Here is a 16,058-nt window from a genome sequence, read left to right as displayed (position 1 = left end):
TCGGGTCTACTCCATACAAAGGGGACGATGAGGTAAGTCATAGGGAGGTGGTAGTAGAGAGGTCGGGTCTACTCCATACAAAGGGGACGATGAGGTAAGTCATAGGGAGGTGGTAGTAGAGAGGTCGGGTCTACTCCATACAAAGGGGACGATGAGGTAAGTCATAGGGAGGTGGTAGTAAGGAGGTCGGGTCTACTCCATACAAAGGGGACGATGAGGTAAGTCATAGGGAGGTGGTAGTAGGGAGGTCGGGTCTACTCCATACAAAGGGGATGATGAGGTAAGCCATAGGGAGGTGGTAGTAGAGGAGGTCGGGTCTACTCCATACAAAGGGGATGATGAGGTAAGTCATAGGGAGGTGGTAGTAGAGAGGTCGGGTCTACTCCATACAAAGGGGACGATGAGGTAAGTCATAGGGAGGTGGTAGTAGGGAGGTCGGGTCTACTCCATACAAAGGGGACTGATGAGGTAAGTCATAGGGAGGTGGTAGTAGAGAGGTCGGGTCTACTCCATACAAAGGGGGACTGATGAGGTAAGTCATAGGGAGGTGGTAGTAGAGAGGTCGGGTCTACTCCATACAAAGGGGACGATGAGGTAAGTCATAGGAGTGGTGGTAGTAGAGAGGTCGGGTCTACTCCATACAAAGGGGATGATGAGGTAAGTCATAGGGAGGTGGTAGTAGAGAGGTCGGGTCTACTCCATACAAAGGGGACGATGAGGTAAGTCATAGGGAGGTGGTAGTAGAGAGGTCGGGTCTACTCCATACAAAGGGGACGATGAGGTAAGTCATAGGGAGGTGGTAGTAGAGAGGTCGGGTCTACTCCATACAAAGGGGACGATGAGGTAAGTCATAGGGAGGTGGTAGTAGAGAGGTCGGGTCTACTCCATACAAAGGGGACGATGAGGTAAGTCATAGGGAGGTGGTAGTAGAGAGGTCGGGTCTACTCCATACAAAGGGGACGATGAGGTAAGTCATAGGGAGGTGGTAGTAGAGAGGTCGGGTCTACTCCATACAAAGGGGATGATGAGGTAAGCCATAGGGAGGTGGTAGTAGGGAGGTCGGGTCTACTCCATACAAAGGGGATGATGAGGTAGTCATAGGGAGGTGGTAGTAGAGAGGTCGGGTCTACTCCATACAAAGGGGACGATGAGGTAAGTCATAGGGAGGTGGTAGTAGAGAGGTCGGGTCTACTCCATACAAAGGGGATGATGAGGTAAGTCATAGGGAGGTGGTAGTAGGGAGGTCGGGTCTACTCCATACAAAGGGGACGATGAGGTAAGTCATAGAGAGGTGGTAGTAGAGAGGTCGGGTCTACTCCATACAAAGGGGACGATGAGGTAAGTCATAGGGAGGTGGTAGTAGAGAGGTCGGGTCTACTCCATACAAAGGGGACGATGAGGTAAGTCATAGGGAGGTGGTAGTAGAGAGGTCGGGTCTACTCCATACAAAGGGGACGATGAGGTAAGTCATAGGGAGGTGGTAGTAGGGAGGTCGGGTCTACTCCATACAAAGGGGATGATGAGGTAAGTCATAGGGAGGTGGTAGTAGGGAGGTCGGGTCTACTCCATACAAAGGGGACGATGAGGTAAGTCATAGAGAGGTGGTAGTAGAGAGGTCGGGTCTACTCCATACAAAGGGGACGATGAGGTAAGTCATAGGGAGGTGGTAGTAGAGAGGTGTGTTACTTCAATCAGACCAAAAGGGACACTACTAGTTTGATGTAATGCCATATTTAGGGATATTGCTCCAATGTCATATCAAGATTGTAGTAATAGCAACAGGATCTTTCAATCAGAACTGAAAGGGCACAATGTTTCATATACTATATTTTGGATACTTGTTGGAATACTATATTTAGTGATATTGATATTATACCATATATGGTCATGTATCGTTATACTGGGGAATGTTTGTAATATGATATGTTTATTTCCAGAGTATTTTCATATCCCGTGTGACAGAGGAAGGGCCTGCTGGAAAAGCCGGTGTACGGACAGGAGACAAACTAATTTCGGTAGGCTAAAACACCTGGCATTAGTCTGGTTTTACCGTGGATATAGATATTTAGTTTACCTGGAGCCATTTTTTGTATGGACTAAATTAACATTAACTTTGGTCAAAATGATTGAAAACATGCCCTCATTTATTCAATTTTGTGATGTAATCTTTGAATTTAATTGAAGCGAAAACATTAAATTAAGGATATGGTGTATCGAGAGATTTTAGACAAATCCTTTGTTGACAGGTAAATGGAGTGAACCTAGTCGAGGCTGATCATTATGATGCTGTGGATGTGCTCAAGACTGCAGGCAACGATATCACTATGGTTCTGAGTAGAGAGTTACCTGACCCAGAACCCGAGTCCATAACACCAGAGGTCGCTCTATCAGTAAGTGACGAAGTGTGTTGTTTGAAATGTTAAACATGCTGTTTTGAGGATAGCTTATAATTAGTTTTTGTCATCATATCTTCACAGGATGTTTTCACAGTAGATCATGTGAGTAATATTCTCAAACATTTCTTCAGAATATTATAAGATTATTAGGTGAATTGTTTTTGTTGCCATTTCCAGTTATGAGATTATTTGGGGTTACAATTTTGAAAATAAGCGTTGATTTCTGCAGGGAATTTGGCACTTGTGCTGGTTTCATGTTCAATTATTCTTTACTGCTGTTCCTATGCCTGTAATACGGTCCTGCTTAGTGACAGAGCTTGAAACTATTTAACTACTAAAGTTGAGTGTAAGATAACCTTTACATCCTGGTGCCCTCCTAGTACACTACGTTTAAACCAGTAGTGCACAACATCCAGTGAGGTGTGACCACAAATCCCCCTATACCGGTAATGGACAGTGCCACTGGACAGCTGTGTTAGATACCTGTAGTTGTTACATATACAGACCTGTGTAAATTGACTGCCTTATATCTGTCATCCTGACTTTACCAGGTATATCTAAATGTTATCTAATATTAACTCAAAAGAAGATTGGCTGCAGTTCTTATATGATATATTGCACAAGAGGAATTAAAACTCTATCAATTGGATTTGTAGTGGGGGTTTTTATCATTAATTCTTTGAAAGAAAATCATTGTAGTGTAAAATTAAGGTTTATCTTCCTGATTTCAAAATTTTGATGCTTTTCATTTAATTTTTTTTTAGATTTCATTAATAAACATTTTATATTAATGATTAACTCTACCTTAGGCCTTGATGACTGTTTGTAGATTTTTTTTCTCGAGTACACTGTATATGTACATATATTTTGATATTTATTATTTTATCAGACAAAAATATTTTTAAATTCAATGTATTGTTACTTCACTAATATCTGTTAATTCAACCATGAAATCATTTCATAGCACATAATCAAGAATCAAGAATCAGAAGTTTTCTATATTCTCATTTATGTTCTGTAAGAGACAATATCTACACAACAAGTTATGTACATGTACCTGTATGTATAATTGGTACTCTCAGGGCATGCCTGTTGTCATGGCCACCTGGGCCCCAGGGCCCAAACCCCACCTCACCACCACCTTATGGACCTCCATAACACCTTACCTATATATATGTATCAGATGAGGATCAGTCTCAATGTGTGCCTGTTTTAACACCTGGCTATAGTTTTGTCAAGTCCCCAATTACCTCCCCAGGGGTCCATTTATAGCATGCTGTGCCAGGCTCTTCTGCCTTACCTACCTGTAATTAGCATCTAACACTACCCATATATAAGATCTACCTGAGGATGTTTTTAAAAAAAATTAAAGGTTTTTTTGCGAATCATCAAAAAATAATTAATTTTTATATACATTTTTCTTTACAATAAAGATATTCAATAAATATAGTTTATATGCCGATTTTCTTTAATTACAAGAAGAGGTAAAATCCCCATCAGTTATACATTTTAAGGTAAAGAACAATTAATCATTTTCTTAATGCAATAGGGAAACACTTAAATGCTGATCAAAATGTATCCCAAAATTTTGTTTTTTAACAATATTGCAAAAAAACATGTTAGCGTGAACTGTAAAAAAAAACCTTTAGCTTAAGGTCCACATGATCCACATGTGTTTATTATATATAAATGTAAGCAGGTAACTTTATAGAAGAAAATTATCAAATTACAAATACAATTAAGTGTTGTATAGCTCCAGATACATGAACATGTATGTGTGTTATATAAGCTTAAAACTGTTGCTCTCCCCCTCCCCAAGTTTGCCAATACACTGTATATTTATGAGAATATAAGCAAAAAACTTTCTATTTTTGTTTCTGTATAAGACAGGCCAAATCCGGCTCAGATAGGAAGTTTCTATCTACCCTGACAATCATGCAATGTCACATATTTATTATGACTACACAATAGTGTTATTACATGTGTGTCTTACGATATGTATGACATGGAAGAAGGGACCAGTTATGTGATAAAACATGTTTTACTTGTAGGAAGCCTCGGATGATAAGAAGCCAGGATTTGCCACAGTTACATTTGAGCAAGCACCAGACACAGAGGTTTTCGGAGAGGTAATGCTAACACTACTATTTATACAAAAAAAATGTTACTTATTAAATTGCATAAATAAGATTATGTCTATATCTGAGGTTAAATCCTGATACAGTAACCTTGTCAACTTTCAGACAATCAAGACAATTTTGAGAAGAGACGAGAATGGACTGGGATTCAGTATTGCTGGTGGCCGGGGGTCCGTACCATTCAAGGGCAACGATCAGGTATGAATTCTGTGATATTGTAGCTACTGCAAAGTTAAACATTCAATTTTAATGTTGCTTGTAGAAATTTTGGTAGTCATTTCTTATTCCTCTCTCATTTTTTTTAACTCTATGTTTTAATTTTGTTTTAACTTTTCTACCTGTAGAATCGGTTGGTCCTAGGGTATTTCTTACCTTTATGATTTTTCCCCCCTTTTTTTTTGTTTTGTTAAATTGATTTCCAGGACAAGAGGTAAAACCTTTTCATGATTTTTTTTTTTTAAACTTTGCCCCCGCTGACAAAAACAAATCTGTAAACTTCTTGTTTTATTTCTAAGATTCTCTTTAATATTTCTTGAAAAATATCTTGTACTTATATCACTTTCATATCTGTGTAATAATCTGACTTGATAGAATTCATGGAATCCCAATATTAAAACAAGAAAGATATTAAAAAAGCAAAGAAAACAAAAAAATAGAAAAAGGAGTTTACTTAACGACCATTTACAAGATTTATTCGTAGAATAATGTTCATATTTGGGTCTCTTATTGGCAGGGAATGACATGGGTAAGGTTAAAGGATGGGATGTAAACGCTAGAACCTAGGTCTATATTATATTTATTGTTCATGTCAATATCCCTTACACCTCAATTGAAGTTCTAGTAAAGGTTCAAATAACTATAAATATAAAATACCTTTTATTTCTGTCAAATTTAGGTCACCAGTACATAAAGCAATCTGAATGTTTCGGACTTTGGAACAATCATTGAAATAGTACCCAATCATTGAAATAGTACCAAAAAAGATTTTGATCAGGGGCCAAAATAATAAACATGAGACAGAGAAGCATAGCCAAGAATCCTGGAAAAAAAAACATGAAATTATGTTATCTGTAGATCCAAGTTTAATTTAAACGAACACCTCACCAGTTTACTGGTTTAGAATGTGATTTATTTGTCACATGATTGATACTAATACTCTGCCATACATACTTTGTTCATCCAATTGTTATCATGTCTTGTATCTATAGTCTAGTGACCAGCTAGGAACTTGGGCCTCTTGTTTTCACTGCTCTTTATGCTTGGCTAAATAAGCACTCTGCTTGTCTCTTGTATGTAGAAACACTACACATCTAATGCTATGCTCAGTGTCACCAATGTGGGTGGGGGGGACTGGATTATCTCCCCTGAAGGAACTGACAGATTATCTCCCCTTAATGAGCTGCTTTTTGCCTCTCACTTTAATAGTAGCTTGACTGCTATGTGTTGCCTACATGCCTGTGATGTTGGTCGTCCAATAACAGGTCAAACTGCTCAAGACATTTATGTGGATAGGTTCATTATTGTTAGTTGGCAGATTCCTAGAGTTTCCCAACATGATTTGCCAGCAAATATAAAAATAATTGTTCTTAATCAATTTTAAAAGGTGGTTGGTTTCAAATAGTAGATTATTCATGCCACAATATTAAACTATGGATGTATTGAGAAAAAAATAAAAATAAAAAAATTGGGCTATCTGGTTATAATAGGAACACTCACATGGGCTATCTGGTTATAATAGGAACACTCACATGGGCTATCTGGTTATAATAGGAACACTCACATGGGCTTTCTGGTTATAATAGGAACACTCACATGGGCTTTCTGGTTATAATAGGAACACTCACATGAAAAAGTTTATGACAGTGATGTGGGGAAATAGCAGCTTAATGATTGAACAGAATTTATAAAATTACTGTTAGAGTTGATAACTTTAATGAATCTAAAGGAACATTTTAACCCATCCTAAAACATAAATTTTCTGTTCGAAAAAGGTATTGAAAAATTTCACTTTTTGGCTGTTAAATTTAACCATTACTACCAGTAGTTGAATAAGTGAGAAATTTCATGCAACGAGACAGATTTTCCTTCACGGAACCAAGTTTAAGATAGTTAAATTATAAGTTTTCTGTCAAATGACAATATGATATGTTTTGTTGTTGTGAGACTTCTGTATAGTACAGTGTTGTAACCTCCAGATCTCCATCGATGTTGTCCTCTTTTACAGCTCGCGTTACTCAGATATTGTATATAGGACCCCCTGCAGAGATACGAAGAATGTTTGGTACTGCTCCTTATAATAGTGATCTATATAACTGTCATCATAGTTTTATTGACAAATTCTCAAAAGATTCCTTCAATTCACAACAGTTGAAATATTCCATCGTTAAAACAGTTTAAGAACATGGTAAAATAGATATGTAGAGAGGAAGTTAGCATCATTGTTCAATCATAAAATGGTTCCTTAAACAACGCTTCTGGTAAAATTGATCCTAACTAAATAAAGTTTAGGGGAGATATGGTTTGATGGTGTTATCTGATGATTATCTCCGTCATTTTTACAGCAAGTGTATACCTTCCTCGAGGTTTGTATAGTCGGTGCATGAAATTCCATTGATGGTTGTCTCCCCTGTGATGTTTAATATTGTTGTTTATTCCGTACGAGATTGTTTGTGACAATTTATGTGTAAAAACCGTCATTGTTTCTCTTTCTATTTTTAGCGCCCGCATAGAATTAGCATGGTTTTGTTTTCTTCGATTATCATTAATTCTGATTCTTTTTATGAACATAATAAATGTTTAGTTACTTTTCCTTATTTAACCAAGACAGCGGTCAATATTGTTTAGAACTCGCATGATCCCAGTATATGTCCCGTATTATAAACATTCTAAAGCAGCAACGAACCATTCAATTAACATGTTACAATTAATCATCTCTCTTATTGCCCGCTTCAATAGAAATCTGGTCTGCTATACAGAGTTGAGTGCAGAGGCATGAGTCAATATTTGTATTAGAAGTTTGTATATGATCCGATGGCTTTCAAGAGTTTTGTTTTCAAATTTGGACACTACAAAATTTAAAAAAAGGGGGTCGTTGGTTCCAAAAGTTGTAGAATAGTTTGTCTATATATAAGGATGAGTACTACATGTTTGTGTATGTCTCGGATCATATGTCCAGTGCAATTAAAGTTTTAGTCCCTACTGGTGAAATCAGAGGGTCGATAGGTTGTCTCTCTGTCCTATACGTAACACAAACGTTTGTCAGCACTCTAGCAGCTTCATTCCTTGAGGGATTTTGACCAAACTTCACACAATAATAAAGGACCCTAATATCTCGCAAAAGGTTTTTGGTCAAGGTCACCGTTACTATTTTTAGTGGGGGCCTGTGAGGGATATGTATTGCTTCAGAAATACCCAGTATGTTTTTCAGCTTAGAACTTCCTTTCTGATAATTATTGGTTGGCGATGGCAACATAAGTTTAGATTTCCATTTCCTTCTATGTAAAATCTTGAGTTAAAGATCTTTCGCAAACACATTCAATAGACAGTAACATATATACTGTATTATGTGTTACGCTCTGTAAATACTTCTTGTTTTGTTCCATTCCAGTATATTCCTTTGATTTAAGCCTATTCTATACTGACTAAGATTGTTTGCTCTCATGTTTTGTTAATTTCATACAAGGTAAATTGTGTATCTGTATTTACTAAGTAATTTACTCGGTAAGATTAGTACTGAAATATTACTGTTACCAAACCTTACTAAACATCCTGTCAGTTATTCCTGAGGTAGATATGAGTCTGTTGTATTCTGTTCCAGAATTGATATGTTAACAGCTCAGCTCTAATTTACAATTTCGAAATCATTTCCAGTTTCTCTTTAAATCTAACTATTCTTTTCATTTCAGATTGAATCAGGTCTCATTAATTTTCTCAAAATAGATGGCAGTCACTTTGCATTCTATAAATATATATTTGAAATAGGGTCTGCCTTGCTTCTTCCCGCTGACTTGGCAAAGGAGAATTTCTCTTTAGTTCACTTAGAGCATAAGTCTAGTAAGCCAGGGGTTTGGGGGTCAGTTTGAAATTGTTGTTTACATGTTTAACCGAGATCCATTGAATGGTAGATGATTTTGCCGTGACCCTAAGGGTTTGTGAAATGAATAGTTTCTTTTTCTGTAAACATGGATAGGAAGACGGAGAAGCCAACTCAGTATATAAACAATGGGATTTATTTTTCAGCATGACGCATGATGTTTGTGCTAACATTGATGAAATTTGACAGGAAAAAAATCTAGATACAAGAATATTGTTTAGTTAAGAAATAATTAACGATGATTCGTGTATTGTTGCAGAATATACAACGAGGACGAGGATATTTTGCAATTAAATTAATAACGAAGGCCGCAGGCCAGAGTTATTAATTAAAATTGCAAAATATCCGAGTCCGAGTTGCATATCCTGCAACAATACACGAGTCAAAGTTGATTATTTCTATTCTGCCATGTACTGTTTAGTTCTGAGATCGACCTCTTTCTAATAGAAAAACAGCAAAGAAACCCCGGGAAAACCTTGTAATTTATTTCTTGAGTATTGCATTATTTGTTGATGAAATATACATTTCTTTACAGACACTACAGTACTACGATCAAGAGCATCTATCATATGGCATTGATTTTGAAAATTAAAAAAGGGATACAAAAAAGACAAGAAAAAAAAGGAAGGGGCCTCGTATGATTCGAACTCGCGTCGTGATAAAAATTGAACGAAAGACTAACCCATTAGCCCACTCGGCTATAGTAACCTTACATAAAGTGTGTGAATATTAGATATATATAAAATTGTAACAGCCGTGACTCACGAGCGCGTATTATTGGCACGAGCGTGTATTATTGGAAAATAATACATGGTTTTAAACCAATCAAAACTGGCGTTGCATAGCAAACATGGTAGAATAAGATGTATAGAACACTGCATTCTAGACCTATGACTGAAATTAGAAGGTCGGAGTTGATAAGTAACTTCTTTGATGAATTTAAATGACTTAAAATGTCTCCATTTGATGATTAACATATTAAATGACATAAGATATTGGTTATATCCCTGATATATAGAGTGTAAATAATCAATTATGACAAAGATTTTAAACTACATAGATATATCTAAAATTCTATTATGAGGACTTGCTTAAACTTCATAAATGTCTTTCTAGTAGAATATACAGTTTAAAAGTTGTAAATTATGCAGTGTAAAATAACTAATCATTAGATCTTTTTTCATTTTTTCTTTCCCCCTTTTTTTTTTTTGACAAATCCAGTCGTTGCCATAGGAAATGGACAGTGACATTAATAGGATAATCGGATAAAAAAAAAAGCATGTCTATGACTTTATTTCAGTAAGTTCCCTAATGTTTGTAACCTGTCAAATTTGCCATTATATCATTGTATGGTGCTGGTAATGTGTAAAGCGAGTGCTATTTGAGGTTAGTTTCCTTGTACCAATAAGTTGTCACTGTATTGATTTATAATATACAGACTTTAATGGTCCTCTGCCTTGATTTTCAGGCTATCTACATTTCGCGGGTGACAGAGGGAGGTGCCGCAGCCAAGGACGGTAACCTCAAAGTCGGGGATAGGATAATTTCGGTGTGTGCATTTGTCAGTTAGCTTCCTATCATAGCTTATGATATATATATAATTACCGGTCCTTATTACCGGTGTGCTGAAATGATCTTTAGCTACAAAAAAATGTCCAGAAAAAGTTTGGTAATATAAACGATTTTTGGTGTAGTATAGCTGATAAAGGAGTTCCAACATCAAAAGGAAAACTTCCAATTAAGTCAACAAGATCATAAAGGAACAGTCTTAAGTTTAGATTTGTTACCTGGTATTCTGCACATAACTACTACCTAAGACAGTTATGATTATTTTCTATTTTGATGATCATGTCCCCTGTTTGAAATCTGTATGTAAACTTTGTACAGATAAGAGTATTTCTGCCTAATCAACCAAATTAAACTTTGTTGTGCATAAAGTAAGAAAGAAAGTTAAATGTTTTGATTAGATCCTTTTATGGCTCTGTCTGTTTGGATGTTTATCTACTGAAATATGTCATACTAATGAGGTTATAACTGTAGAGTTATTCTGAAGGAGCTGGGGTATTATTTATGTATCACTAATGAGGGTATAACTAGAATTATTCTGAAGGAGCTGGGGTATTATTTATGTATTTGTTACTGTTAAACCTGGTTGTGATAAATACCCTATCTCCTGTTTCAGATAAACAATGTAGATATGCAGGATGCCCGACACGATCAAGCAGTGTCACTGCTGACAGGAGTAGATAACTCTATCAACCTTGTCGTGTATCGGGAGAAAGTCATTCCAAAGGAGGAGGCCATTGTAAATCCACCCAGTGGCGAGCGTCTCAAGACAATGACTCAGCCCCTCATCACGTGGAACGAATCATCTCCACCTGCTGAAAAAGATGATACAATCATTGTCAGCCAATCGCCTGTGATGACAGTGTCACCATCACCAGGGTTACCAAGCCCTAGTCCGTACTCGTCAGCCATCCCCTCCTCATACACATATCCCAGTCCCCCTAGTGCCACTGTTTCCTCTGCAGACTACTCTGGTACACCCCCTCCTCTCCCTGAAGCCCCTCCCCCACCCGTTTCCCCTGACAGCAACACCGCTCCGTACATGCCTCTCACCACCTCCCCAGCGGCTAGCCCTCGTATCTCCAGTGATTGGTCTTCCAAACCTACCACAGTGCAGCCGCCAAAATTTGTGTATCCGGGATTTAACCGGAACTCACGGACTTCTGTGGAAGTTAAAAACAAAGACAATGTTGAGGCCACATCGCCCCCACTACCACCACCACCACCATCACCTCCACACGAGGAAGTTCAATCATCTGTGTTAAATTCAAATCATAGTCAAAGTGAGGCTGACACACCAGCTGATCAAACATTTACTGTGAGTCATCAGAACTCTTGTGACAATCTGCCAAATGATGTATCGAGTAAGTTTCCTATTGAGGAAGTAACAATAGTTAAAGCGGGCGGCCCTCTTGGACTTTCTATTGTTGGGGGCAGTGATCATGCCAGTCATCCTTTTGGTCTAGACGAGCCGGGTATATTTGTATCAAAAGTAAGTAAAACTATTGTGATAATGTTACTGCTTATATAGATTCTGATTTGTTTTTCATTGGTAAAGGGTTTCTTTTATTTTATGTGAATACCTAAAGATGTTTTGAACTTCTTGCTTATTGTTTCTGATTTTTACTGACAATTATTAACAAAACTTTTCTTCCTTAGATTGTTCCTGATGGTGCTGCATCTAAAACAGCGTTAAAAATTGGTGATAGGCTTTTAATGGTAAGTTACGAAAGTGACTTTTAATTTGAAGTATGTAGAGGTGATAGGTTTTCAATGGTACTGGTAACTGAGGTATCTGACGACTGTTAGGTTTTTCAATGGTACTGGTAACTGAAGTATCTGACGACTGTTAGGTTTTCAATGGTACTAGTAACTGAGGTATCTGACGACTGTTAGGTTTTCATTGGTACTGGTAACTGAGGTATCTGACGACTGTTAGGTCTTTAATGGTACTGGTAACTGAGGTATCTGACGACTGTTAGGTTTTCAATGGTACTGGTAACTGAAGTATCTGACGACTGTTAGGTTTTCAATGGAACTGGTAACTGAGGTATCTGACGACTGTTAGGTTTTCAATGGTACTGGTAACTGAGGTATCTGACGACTGTTAGGTCTTTAATGGTACTGGTAACTGAGGTATCTGACGACTGTTAGGTTTTCAATGGTACTGGTAACTGAAGTATCTGACGACTGTTAGGTTTTCAATGGAACTGGTAACTGAGGTATCTGACGACTGTTAGGTCTTTAATGGTACTGGTAACTGAGGTATCTGACGACTGTTAGGTCTTTAATGGTACTGGTAACTGAGGTATCTGACGACTGTTAGGTCTTTAATGGTACTGGTAACTGAGGTATCTGACGACTGTTAGGTCTTTAATGGTACTGGTAACTGAGGTATCTGACGACTGTTAGGTTTTTAATGGTACTGGTAACTGAGGTATCTGACGACTGTTAGGTCTTTAATGGTACTGGTAACTGAGGTATCTGACGACTGTTAGGTCTTTAATGGTACTGGTAACTGAGGTATCTGACGACTGTTAGGTCTTTAATGGTACTGGTAACTGAGGTATCTGACGACTGTTAGGTCTTTAATGGTACTGGTAACTGAGGTATCTGACGACTGTTAGGTCTTTAATGGTACTGGTAACTGAAGTATCTGACGACTGTTAGGTCTTTAATGGTACTGGTAACTGAGGTATCTGACGACTGTTAGGTCTTTAATGGTACTGGTAACTGAGGTATCTGACGACTGTTAGGTCTTTAATGGTACTGGTAACTGAGGTATCTGACGACTGTTAGGTCTTTAATGGTACTGGTAACTGAGGTATCTGACGACTGTTAGGTCTTTAATGGTACTGGTAACTGAGGTATCTGACGACTGTTAGGTCTTTAATGGTACTGGTAACTGAAGTATCTGACGACTGTTAGGTTTTTAATGGTACTGGTAACTGAAGTATCTGACGACTGTTAGGTCTTTAATGGTACTGGTAACTGAAGTATCTGACGACTGTTAGGTTTTTAATGGTACTGGTAACTGAGGTATCTGACGACTATTAGGTTTTTAATGGTACTGGTAACTGAGGTATCTGACGACTGTTAGGTTTTTAATGGTACTGGTAACTTAGATATCTGACGACTGTTAGGTTTTTAATGGTACTGGTAACTGAGGTATCTGACGACTGTTAGGTCTTTAATGGTACTGGTAACTGAGGTATCTGACGACTGTTAGGTTTTTAATGGTACTGGTAACTGAGGTATCTGACGACTGTTAGGTTTTTAATGGTACTGGTAACTGAGGTATCTGACGACTGTAACCTTATAATGAACTGGCAAATATTGTTAACATTTTCTCTTGCAACCCTGTGATATTCTTTAATCTTCAGTTCACATTACTGTTTTGGTCAGGCATTTAATAGCTTTTTATTAGTCCTCTGTCAAACCAGGGAGGGACTATGTTTCCTCTCTGTCTTTATTGTATGTGTACATAACACTAAAGTTTACAACTACTCTAGGGGCTTCGTTCCTGTAGGGATTTTGATAGAACATCTTACAATGATAGAGGACAAATCTTGGACAAGTTAGAAATTTAGGAATTTTGTGTCAAGGTCAAGGTCATTGTTACTATTTTTAGCAGGGACCGGTAGGGGACATGGTATGCATGTTGAAAATTGTACTACGTATACAGGTATAAGTAAGGTATGACTAAGCAGTCATGGTGTTCATGGATAACTGTATGATCCTTGTGTTTGCTCTGAATTCATGTATGTAGCATTTTGTAGAAATTTGGAAATTTTTTAATTAATATTTTTTTCCACGCAATCTATCTAAAACGAAGAACCCTGGTTACTGGGAAACCATGAGTAATTCTGAATTCCTTTTTTTTTTGCCCGTTTATTGCCCGAACTATGTTGATTTTTTTTTTTATTATTATTATTTCCACAGGTAAATGGTAAAGATGTGACGGAGGTGACACACCAGGAGGCAGTCATGCTTTTAATATCTCCGACGTATGAAATTAATCTCCGTGTTCGGCACGACCCACCTCCAAGTGGTCTACATGTAGGTGTCATCAGTCTCCTGGCCATTGATCTAACTAAGTTGTGTGGGCACGGTCATTTTCTGGTAGGACGTAGATCTAGGTGACCAAATGGTCACTAGTTCAAGCCCAAAGCCCTTGAACAAGATACTTACCATAACTCTGCTTCTTCCCGTTGACTCGGCTGTAAATGAATATGTGGTAGGGTAGTGCAAAAAATATCGTGTGTAAGTTGTGTGGCAGCTCCGACTGGATGCTCCCCAGGGAGTTGAGAAGGACATGGGCTGGTTCTTACACGCTGATATTAATAGATAATAATTTGTAAACTGGTTTGAGATGGCTATATAAGAACTTCAATCATTAATGTTATTATATGATAAATGTGAATATCTACAGATTTGTCTTGTATTTGTGTGCCTGCTGTAGTATAGCATTTTAACAATGAGATCTTTTGCTGTTATTTCTTAAATCTTTAAATCTTTAGCCAGCCCAATGAATAGGTAATACTATGTACTTCTAAATCTGAAATTAGAGATGAAAATAAACAGAATTTAAAAAAAATACTAGTATAACTTGATGAAAGATAATGCAATTTATAACTGAATTTTTATCTTAAAGGAAACAAATTTGAAATAATTTAATTCTCATTTTTATTTCAGGAAATAATTATTTTTAAGCAGCCAGGCGAAAACTTAGGTATGAGTATTAAAGGCGGTGTAAAAAACTATGCCCAAGGATCAGGGGGGAAAGCGGACGAAGGAACATTTATATCTCGGGTAAGATTTAGATTTGTATCCCTTTATTGTGATGCTGTAGATTCCACATATTGTCACATTAATCAATATCTTAGTTTGGTTAAAGTCATATTTCTAAGCATCATTTTTAGCTCACCTGGACCGAAGGTCCGGTGAGCTTATGTCATGGCGCAGCGTCCGTCGTCCGTCCGTCCGTCGTCCGTCCGTCGTCCGTCAACATTTGCTTCAAATCGCTACTAGTCAAAAAGTTCTTATTGGATTTTGACCAAATTTGGCCAGAAACATCCTTGGCAGAAGGGGAACAGATTTTGCATAAATGGTGACTCTGACCCCCAAGGGGCCAAAGGGGCGGGGCCCAATACAGGAAATAGAGGTAATTCCTTTAAATCACTACTAGTCATAAAGTTATGAATGGATTTGAACCCAATTTAGTCAGAAACATCCTTGGGGGAAGGGGAACAGATTTTGCATAAATGGTGACTCTGACCCCCAAGGGGCCAAAGGGGCGGGGCCCAATACAGGAAATAGAGGTAATTCCTTTAAATCGCTACTAGTCATAAAGTTATGAATGGATTTGAATCCAATTTAGTCAGAAACATCCTTGGGGGAAGGGGAACAGATTTTGCATAAATGGTGACTCTGACCCCCAAGGGGCCAAAGGGGCGGGGCCCAATACAGGAAATAGAGGTAATTCCTTTAAATCGCTACTAGTCATAAAGTTATGAATGGATTTGAACCCAATTTAGTCAGAAACATCCTTGGGAGAAGGGGAACAGATTTTGCATAAATGGTGACTCTGACCCCCGAGGGGCCAAAGGGGCTGGGCCCAATAGGGGAAATAGAGGTAATTCCTTTAAATCGCTACTAGTCATAAAGTTATGAATGGATTTGAACCCAATTTAGTTAGAAATGTCCTTGGGGGGGGGGGGGGGGGGGGGGGGAGTGGAACAGATTTTTGCATAAATGGTGCCCCGAGTGGCGTTGTTCGGTCTTTAATTGGGTAATGAGGTTATTTAACGTTCTTTTTTTATGGATTTTGGTGTCTGCTTCCTTGGGAACAGATTTTGCATAAAT

At 37.9% G+C, this 16,058-nt stretch overlaps 1 protein-coding gene across 1 annotated transcript in view; it reads left to right on the top strand.

Moving 5' to 3' along the window:
• Nucleotides 1–16,058, top strand: part of LOC117316319 (protein scribble homolog) — a 150,845-nt gene that overhangs the window by 80,229 nt on the left and 54,558 nt on the right. The window contains exons 18-27 of the mRNA XM_033870859.1: nt 1,938–2,015; nt 2,247–2,390; nt 4,448–4,525; nt 4,640–4,732; nt 7,096–7,116; nt 10,096–10,176; nt 10,810–11,685; nt 11,853–11,912; nt 14,136–14,252; nt 14,889–15,005. Coding sequence (XP_033726750.1) covers nt 1,938–2,015; nt 2,247–2,390; nt 4,448–4,525; nt 4,640–4,732; nt 7,096–7,116; nt 10,096–10,176; nt 10,810–11,685; nt 11,853–11,912; nt 14,136–14,252; nt 14,889–15,005 — 1,665 coding nt within the window. The remainder of the gene's footprint in view (nt 1–1,937; nt 2,016–2,246; nt 2,391–4,447; nt 4,526–4,639; nt 4,733–7,095; nt 7,117–10,095; nt 10,177–10,809; nt 11,686–11,852; nt 11,913–14,135; nt 14,253–14,888; nt 15,006–16,058) is intronic.

This window comes from Pecten maximus, chromosome 18, assembly GCF_902652985.1.
Source record: "Pecten maximus chromosome 18, xPecMax1.1, whole genome shotgun sequence".
In the NCBI taxonomy this organism is placed as follows: domain Eukaryota; kingdom Metazoa; phylum Mollusca; class Bivalvia; order Pectinida; family Pectinidae; genus Pecten; species Pecten maximus.
The sequence above is the reverse complement of the archived record's forward strand: the minus strand, read 5'-3'. Positions and strand labels throughout refer to the sequence as shown.